Source organism: Babylonia areolata, chromosome 12 (assembly GCF_041734735.1).
Source record: "Babylonia areolata isolate BAREFJ2019XMU chromosome 12, ASM4173473v1, whole genome shotgun sequence".
Taxonomy (NCBI): domain Eukaryota; kingdom Metazoa; phylum Mollusca; class Gastropoda; order Neogastropoda; family Buccinidae; genus Babylonia; species Babylonia areolata.
In genome coordinates, this window is record NC_134887.1 from 3,503,501 (window position 1) to 3,513,500 (window position 10,000).

Consider the following 10,000-nt stretch of genomic DNA (forward strand, 5'->3'; position numbering starts at 1 on the left):
CACACACACACACACACACAAAACACACACACACACACACACACACACACACACACAGAAAACACACACACACACACACACACACACACACAGACAACACACACACACACACACACACACACACACACACACACACACAACACTTACACACACACACACAGACAACACACACACACACACACAAATACAACACACACACACACACACAAAGACAATACACACACACACACACACACACACACACAAAACACACACACACACACACACACAACACACACACACACACACACACACCAGGTCAGTGATGAAGCAGTTTTCTTTCAACAGGTCACAGACAGCAAGCCCGCCGCTATAGCCCAGCCAGTTATCAGACAGGTCCAGTGCCAGAATTGTCGTGTTCGACTGCAACGTCACGTCATAAAAGAACAAAAAAAAAACACGTCATTATTTTTCTTCAACGCAACATAAGCTATACAATGATGTATAACCACACACATGCCTACATTCATCAAACATCATCATTCAAAGATTCCAAGGCATCAATCCTGTAAGCCCTTTTGGGGGCGTGGAGGGCGTAAAAGCCAAGTGAGACAAACAATAGATGAATATGTCAATTAACATGTAAATTAATTCATCCATTCATTAATTAACAAATTAATTAATTAATCAGTCAATCAAAATCGTAGAAATGCTCAACAATGCAAGGGATCACTAAAATTTCATTCCATACCTATATCATGTGGCCATATGCGCAATCGTAATCAAACAATTTTTACTTCACTAATTAAATTTTATTTTAAAAATCAACCTGTCATTGCTGTAATTTTTTATTTTTTATTTTTATTTTTATTATTTTTTTGTTTTGTTTACAGTATTGTGTGCTGAATGGACGCATGCATATTTCTTTGGAATAAACTGATTTCTGACATAATCATATTTGGGGCATTACATAACAAAAGGAAACTCATCACAAAGTTTATTTCTGTCACAGACTTGAATGAATGTAACTGCATGTGCAGCTCTGTATCAGAAAGATCAATATTTGATGATGAACAATAATTACATTGTCTATACAAGGCTGCTCGGGGTCATTCTTCTTCTTCTTCGTCTTCTTCTTCTGCTGCTTTCACTAGTATGCACACGAGTGGGCTTTTACGTGTATGACCGTTTTTACCCCATGTAGGCAGCCATACTCCGTTTTCGAGGGTGTGCATGCTGGGTTTGTTCTTGTTTCTATAACCCACCGAACGCTGACATGGATTACAGGATCTTTAACGTGCGTATTTGAACTTCTGCTTGCATATACACACGAAGGGGGTTCAGGCACTTAGCAGGTCTGCACATATGTTGACCTGGGAGATCGTAAAAATCTCCACCCTTTACCCACCAGGCGCCGTCACCGTGATTCGAACCTGGGACCCTCAGATTGAAAGTCCAACGCTTTAACCACTCGGCTATTGCGCCCGTCGGGATCATTCAAAAACAACGAAAAAAATAATGGAGGTAGATTTTCACCTTGTTGAACACCTATGAGACTACTGAAATATTCCAATTTATCATTATGATTAATGAAAATACACGACTTAATCTGATGATACATGTTTACAATTTTTCCGTCAGCACTCTGACTGGTAGACTAGGCTGACCCTGGAGTCAGATCCAGTGACGGTGAGGAAAGACCCACTGACCACAGGGAAAGTCCTGCTGACAGAGGGAAAGACTACGACTTGGGGTTCTCTCTTGAGGGCACATAAGACCCGTATGGCTGTGTCTGGAGTGGCACTGTCTTCATCTGTCTGCGGGCAGGGGCGGTTTGGTCTGTGGGGTGTGCTCAGCAGCTGGAGGGTGGTGTCTTTTGCCGGTGGGCTCTGCAGTCATGAAATACTGGCTGGTACACCCATGGGGATACTTCTTTTAAGGCTGTTGCGAGTTGCATCCTGTGGTCTCTTTTGCCTCTGTTCGGGAGCAGTTATGTCCCTTGAATTCTTAATGGCGTGTCCTGTGCGTGCCTGCACCCATCGTGAACACAGCGCAGGCCTCCAAGGGTGGTACAGGATTGTTCCAAGGACGGGTGGAGGCAGTGCTTCTCTGGGTCCTCCCCAGCACCTACGGGTGTTTCTCTTTCTTCTTCTTCTTCTCTTTCTTCTTTCTTCTGTGGGTTTGTCTTGGTGTGTGGCAGTTTTGTGTTGACACAGTTGAGCATGTGGAGTTTGGCAGAAGTTGTATGACCCTGTGAGGCTGGATGGACTGTTTGCAACATGAACAAGGCGCGCGTTTGAAGCGCATGCGGGCGCATGAGTAGTGCGGCGCGCGCGCAGGCACACACACACAAGTTTCAAGTGTCAGGTTTTAATTATCCTTTCACTCCTATTGGAGTATGGAGGATTACTGCAAAATAATCTTTTCATGCCCATGTGTACAATCTTTCGGATTGGAAGCTCAGTTCGTGATTTTGGCACATGAAAAGCATGCATCGCACAAGCACCATAGTCTTCAAACTATTGTCTTTATTATGTTTGAACGTTCTACAAAGTTAGTTGTGGAGTTATAAGAAAGAAAGTGTGCGAACACGCGCACGTGTGCGCGGGGGGGGGGCGGGGGGGGGGGGGGGTGTGCGTGTGTGCGCGCGCATGTATGTGTGTGAGAGAGAGAGAGAGAGAGAGATTATGCCAATCGGCATGTCTACACGCCAAATATGTAAAAACTCCCGAAGCGTTGTCAGATGAATTATTCATTATCTTATACAAAGAACGATGAATAAAATTATTGTGAATGCTATGCCATTGTCACTTGTACACGCCATGCCGCTCTAATAGAGATGTACATACAGTAGATCATTGAAAAACCCAGACACTTCGTCACAATCACTTAACATTAAAACGTACGAAAGTGTGTCCATGATTTAGCTATCACACAGACAATGTTATCTGGAGAACTGAATTGCGCTTCCTGGATTAAAAAAATAAATAAATAAATAAAATAAAATAAAAAGCTGTGTTTGAAACTGAAGTAAAAACAAAGCCAGGAGAATGTCTGGACATCGTTTTGGCAAGGGCTGGTTATCATTGACGAAGGTAGATTCAACAAAATCAGACCAATAAGAGCAACTTTCCGTAGAGAATCACTCATAATTATTGTGTATGATATGAAGATGATGCACTTACCTAACTGCTATGGATACACATTTATCCTTGGGTTGTCATAACTATTTACTGTAACTGTTTGTTTGCTGCTCGTTGCTATGTTACAGGTATGAATTACTGCGCTGTGTGCCATGAAATAACTGTCATAAGCAAACTGGGAAAACGCTAAATAAGTACTACTTTTAACTCTCTCCATACGAACGGCGCAAGAGACGACGTTAACAGCGTTTCACCCCAGTTACCATCTTCAAAATATTGCAAGCGGAAGGCTCTTATACTGTTGACAAAGAATACCACAATTCTGACGACGGAAGCTAAAGGTTGGGTCATTCAGACACCCACTGGACATCCGAAGGGTCTGTGTAGAGGAGAAGAGAGCACTGGCCGTACTGAGTGAGTTAAAAGTAAAAACAAAAAAAAAAAAAAAAGAAAAAAAAAGAAAAGAGTGACCCACCACCAGCACAGTGGCGATGGCCTTCATGCCCGCGGCGGTCAGCCCGTGGTGCTTCAAGTCCAGGGTTTTGTCGTGCATGTGACGTAACACGTAGGACGCGGGGACCACGCCCAGTCGTCTGCACTGTTCCACGTAGGCCGTCCTGCCGCTGTGGTCATAGGAGGACGGGGGCTCTGGAAGCAAAGAGTTAAGTTTAACCCTCTCCATACGAACGGCGAAAGAGACGACGTTAACAGCGTTTCTCTCCAATTACCGACATCAAAATATTACAAGCGGAAGGCTCTTACACTGAAGAGATGAATGTTGACAAAGAATACCACAATTCTGACGACAGAAGCTAAAGGTTGGGTCATTCAGACACCCACTGGACATCCGAGGGGTCTGTGTAGAGGAGAAGAGAGGACTGGCCGTACTGAGTGAGTTAAGCAAACTTTTTTGTTTGTTTGTTTTGTTTTGCTGGTGTTTCTGGAAGCAAAGAGTTAATAGATTTGTTGTTGTTTCATTGGATGCTGGTGATTCTAAAAAAATAAAGAGCTGAGTGAATTTTTTTTCTCCATGCTGTTTCTTTCTTTCTTCTTCTTCTTTTTTTCCTTTTCTTTTTAAGCAAAGAGTTCAACTTTTTATTCGTGCTCATGTTTCTGAAAGTAAAGAGTTAAGCAAACCATTTATTTTCTGTGCTGGGCTCTGAAAGCAAAGAGTTGATATAAGGCAAACTTTATGTGTGTGTGCATGTGTGTGTGTGTGTGTGTGTGTGTCTGTGTGTGTGTGTGCGTGCGTGCGTGGGAGGGGTGGGGGGTGCGAGCGTGCGTGCGTGCGTGCGTGCGTGCGTGCGTGTGTGTGTGTGTGTGTGTGTGTGTGTGTGTGTGTGATTGTGTGTGTGTTTCTGGAAGCAAAGAGTTAAACTAAAAATTTGTTTTTTGCATGCCACTGAATCTAAAGTTAAAGAGCTGAGCGACTTTTTTCTGTGCATTGTCTTTCTTCTTCTTCTTAATTTTTTTTCCTGAAAGCAAAGTTAAACTTTTTTTTCATGCTAATGTATCTGGAAGTAGAGTTCAACGAGCCAATCATTTCTTTTATGCTGCGGCTTCGGAAAGCGAAGAGTCAAGCATAATGTTTATGCTGATGATTCTGAAAGTAAAGAGCTATGTGAATCTTTCTTTTAGGCAGGTGAGTCTGAAAGCAAAGAGTTAAACTTCTTTCTTTTAGGCAGGTGATTCTGAAAGCAAAGAGTTAAACTTCTTTCTTTTAGGCAGGTGAGTCTGAAAGCAAAGAGTTAAACTTCTTTCTTTTGGGCAGGTGAGTCTGAAAGCAAAGAGTTAAACTTCTTTCTTTTGGGCAGGTGATTCTGAAAGCAAATAGTTAAACTTCTTTCTTTTGGGCAGGTGAGTCTGAAAGCAAAGAGTTAAACTTCTTTCTTTTAGGCAGGTGATTCTGAAAGCAAAGAGTTAAACGTCGGTCTTTTGGGCAGGTGATTCTGAAAGCAAAGAGTTAAACTTTATGTTTCTTTTCTTTTTATGGAAGCTGGTGTTTTATTGAAGCAAAGAATAAAATGAATTCTTCTTTTTCCTGCTGCTTTTGAAAGCAGTTAGAGGTGTGGGTTTTTTTTCTTGATGGTTCTGAAAGTAAAGGTTTAAAACTACTTAATGGTGGAGTTTCTGACAGCAAATAGCTAAACGTTTGTCGTGGTTTTTGTTGTTGTTGTTGTTTGTTTGTTTGTTTTTATCTATGCTTGCACTTATGAAGGCAAAGGGTTAATCAAAATCTTTATTCTTGTCGACCTTTCACCTTTCGGAAAGTCAAGATCTAAACGAAATATGTATTTGTGTTGACTGTCTGAATTATTTGGGCTAAATGAAATCTTTATTTGTATTGGTGTTTGTGAATTCTGAAAGCCACATGAACTCGTTATTTGTTGCTTCTGAATGCTAGGAACAAAAGGAAATCTTTACTGGTGTTTGCAAACATTAAAAAACAAGAGAGGCAAGGCCTTCAAGACTCACTTGTGATAAATTAAGTCCCCTAGCATTAATTACAGAGTAATTTCCCTTTTTTTACTATCTTCACCAAAACGTTTGCAAAATGAATAAAAATTCCATGCTTAGCAAAAGAAGTTCCTGTTTGAACAAAAAATGATAATAATGACTGCTCATGTTGTTGTGTCAGAATAAGAGGTCAAAGTGCCAAGTTTAGAGTATACAAAAAATATAAATATAACAGTAAATGCAGTTTGCATATAATTAGGCTTCTTTTTTATTTTTTTGTGCCCATCCCAGAGGTGCAATATTGTTTTAAACAAAATGACTGGAAAGAACTGAATTTTTCCTATTTTTATGCCAAATTTGGTGTCAACTGACAAAGTATTTGCAGGGAAAATGTCAATGTTAAAGTTTACCACGGACACACAGACACATAGACACACGGACACACACACACACACACACACACACACAGACAACCGAACACCGGCTTAAAACATAGACTCACTTTGTTTACACAAGTGAGTCAAAAATCCTAATCTGCCACGCTTTAGTATCACTGTATTTAGATTACTGTCCACAATAATGACGTCAAAACGTCTGGGAAATACGTCAAAAGCAGAAAACATTGCTTGACGTCTGTCGCGTGTCACCACAGACACACTGTAATACATTCCCCCTCCACCCCACCCCACCCCACCTACGTCTTATTTTGACAAGTCATCTATTCGTGTATAAGCATTGTAATAGCTCAAGTATTTATCATACATTGTCAAGGAACTATCTCAACGCCGACTGTCCTAAAACCTCTCTTGGCCGAGAGAGTGGGGATGTAACTTGGGGCAAGACACTCTCCAACATAATCAAATTCTAGCCCAGATAGTTGGGACAGCAGTTACCTCCTCTGCTGTTCTGATGGTCATAGTCGAACACGACTGACTATCATACGTACATGCATAAGGCTACATCTAGAAGAGAAATATGACTGATACAGTTCAGATTCTAATCGCATGGTGCGGGCTTTCCAAGGACGTTATAGATCTGAAAGTCGCAGAGCAGTGCCATGTTTTTTTGGTCTATCCGTTGATGCTGTGTCTGCGTGGGGCTGAATCACTGTGGCAGAATCGGTCAGACGTTGGACCAGTGGTCCTGTGATCACCAGTGGGCAAGGTTCGAGCCCCGTTTCGCCACGGGGGAGGCACTTTTACTGCCATTCTCCTCACTCCACCCAGGTGTGAATGGGTTAAACCTGGCTCCGGGTTAAGAGGAGGTTAAAACGACGGAATGAGAGGATTGGGCCCCGCCTTCCTATACCACGCCCTAGACAATAAATAATAATAATAATGGTATTTATATAGCGCTGAATCTTGTGCAGAGACAAATCAAAGCGCTTTCACACCAGTCATTCACACGCATGCATAACTCTAAAACTGGAGAAATTGAAGACAAGGAAGAGGCAGGGAAGGGAGGCTATTTTGGGAAGAGGCGGGTTTTAAGGCCAGACTTGAAAGAGCTGAGTGTGGAGACTTGACGAAGCGAAAGAGGAAGTTCATTCCAATCGCAAGGTCCAGAGACAGAGAAAGAACGGCGACCAACAGTCGAGAGCTTGAATCTGGGTAATCGTAAACAGAGTGGATCCGAAGCTGATCGTAGTGAGCGAAATGGAGTGTGGAGGTGGAGGCAGCCACAGAGACAGGAAGGGGCTGATATGTGAATACATCTATAACATAGAGTGCTGATCTTGTACTTTATTCTGTGTGAGACAGGGAGCCAGTGGAGATGTTGCAAAAGAGGAGTGATGTGCTCAGATCAGTGGATACGAATTCACTGCCCTGTCCATGGTCGTTAAAGTCTACGGGGTCTTTTGGCTGCCTTCACACTAAGTTCAGCTAGTTGCCGTCAGCCTGACACAGCAACACACTTCAGTCACACCCAGCCAGTTGCCGTCAGCCTGACACAGCAACACACTTCAGTCACACACAGCCAGTTGCCGTCAGCCTGACACAGCAACACACTTCAGTCACACACAGCCAGTTGCCGTCAGCCTGACACAGCAACACACTTCAGTCACACACAGCCAGTTGTCGTCAGCCTGACACAGCAACACACTTCAGTCACACACAGCCAGTTGCCGTCAGCCTGACACAGCAACACACTTCAGTCACACACAGCCAGTTGTCGTCAGCCTGACACAGCAACACACTTCAGTCACACACAGCCAGTTGCCGTCAGCCTGACACAGCAACACACTTCAGTCACACACAGCCAGTTGCCGTCAGCTTGACACAGCAACACACTTCAGTCACACACAGCCAGTTGCTGTCAGCCTGACACAGCAACACACTTCAGTCACACACAGCCAGTTGCCATCAGCCTGACACAGCAACACACTTCAGTCACACAGCCAGTTGCCGTCAGCCTGACACAGCAACACACTTCAGTCACACACAGCCAGTTGCCGTCAGCCTGACACAGCAACACACTTCAGTCACACACAGCCAGTTGCCGTCAGCCTGACACAGCAACACACTTCAGTCAGACACAGCCAGTTGCCGTCAGCCTGACACAGCAACACACTTCAGTCAGACACAGCCAGTTGCCGTCAGCCTGACACAGCAACACACTTCAGTCACACACGCTACTCGGTTCAATCTTCAATACTGAACCTGCAATTTCACAATTTGTCATGATAAATTCAGAGAAGTATGCCTTATTCTGATTGAATTTTTTTTTCTTAACATACTTGTTACTTTATCATAAACCTTTCCCCCGTTACGGCTTGGAAAATCAAGCCGCCGCATTTTATTACTTGCTGGTGTGAATTTAGTGTACTGTGTTTGACCCTTTGATCTGTTAGTAACGAGGCTATGGATGATGAACAATTCGCTACCAGCCAGAAAACTAAAGAAGTTGTGTATTGTATTGTATTGTGTTGTATTGTATTGTATTGTTGCGTTGTGTTGTATTGTGCAGTGTAGTGTAGTGTAGCGTAGCGTAGAGTAGTGCATTGTAGCGTAGTGCAGTGTAGTGTAGTGGAGCGTAGCATACCATAGTGCAGTGCAGTGTAGTGTAGTGCAGCGTAACATACCGCAGCATAGTGCAGTGCAGTGTAGCGTAGCGTAGCATAGTGAAGTGTAGTGTAGCGTAGAGTAGTGCATTGTAGCGTAGTGCAGTGTAGTGTAGTGGAGCGTAGCATACCATAGTGCAGTGCAGTGTAGTGTAGTGCAGCGTAACATAGCGCAGCATAGTGCAGTGCAGTGTAGCGTAGCGTAGCATAGTGAAGTGTAGTGTAGCGTAGAGTAGTGCATTGTAGCGTAGTGCAGTGTAGTGTAGTGGAGCGTAGCATACCATAGTGCAGTGCAGTGTAGTGTAGTGCAGCGTAACATACCGCAGCATAGTGCAGTGCAGTGTAGCGTAGCATAGCATAGTGCAGTGTAGTGTAGTGGAGCGTAGCATACCATAGTGCAGTGTAGTAATGTGTAGTGGAGCGTAGCATAGCACTGTGCAGTGTAGTGTAGTGTAGTGCAGTGTAACATAGCATAGTGCAGTGTAGTGTAGTGCAGCGTAGCGTAGCATGGATTGGTGCAGTGTAGTGTAGTGTAGTGCAGCGTAGCATAGCATAGTGCAGTGTAGTGAAGTGGAGCGTAGCATAGCATAGTGCAGTGTAGTGTAGTGCAGCGTAGCATAGCATAGCGTTGTGCAGTGTAGTGTAGCGCAGCATAGCGTTGTGCAGTGTAGTGTAGCGCAGCATAGCATAGCATAGCATAGCGTTGTGCAGTGTAGTGTAGCGCAGCATAGCATAGCATAGCGTTGTGCAGTGTAATGTAGTGCAGCGTAGCATAGCATAGCATAGCATAGCGTTGTGCAGTGTAGTGTAGTGTAGTGCAACGTAGCATAGCATAGCATAGCATAGCATAGCGTAGTGGAGTGTCGCTGAGCGCAGTTCAGTGTGGCGTAGCGTAGAGCACTGTAGTGTAGCGTAGCCTAGCGTAGTGTTAGCGTAGCGTGGTATAGCGTAGTGCAATGCAGACTACTCACCATCTTGCTCCAGATCAGTGTCCCATGCCTTCTCGTCGGCAAGATCCACGGCAAAGTTGTCGATGTCGTAGATCTTCCCTCTGTTGGTCTCCTCTGTCTCGCTCTCACTGGCCGAACTCTGCCCCCCTACTGCCAGCTTGGACTGCACGCTTTCTGCCTGAGATTTCCTGCTGCTGGCCCGGCTTATTGTCTGCGAAATAGGGGTGGCAGGTTGTTAGTCCTGAGACGTAAAATGAATAGATAGATAAATAGATAGATACATAGAGATAATTACAGATAAGTAAAGCGCACAGAGCTTCGAGAATAATTATGCGCTATAGCAAAACGTAATAATAAATAGATTGATTAATTGATTGACAGACGAACAGATAGATGTTCACAGAATTACT

The 10,000-nt window shown here is 43.8% G+C and overlaps 1 protein-coding gene across 1 annotated transcript in view; it reads right to left on the reverse strand.

Moving 5' to 3' along the window:
- LOC143288238 (uncharacterized) overlaps positions 1-10,000 on the reverse strand; it is a 93,061-nt gene that overhangs the window by 20,210 nt on the left and 62,851 nt on the right. The window contains exons 2-4 of the mRNA XM_076596589.1: positions 9,612-9,801; positions 3,598-3,770; positions 295-402 (exon numbers count right to left, since the gene is read on the reverse strand). Coding sequence (XP_076452704.1) covers positions 295-402; positions 3,598-3,770; positions 9,612-9,801 — 471 coding nt within the window. The remainder of the gene's footprint in view (positions 1-294; positions 403-3,597; positions 3,771-9,611; positions 9,802-10,000) is intronic.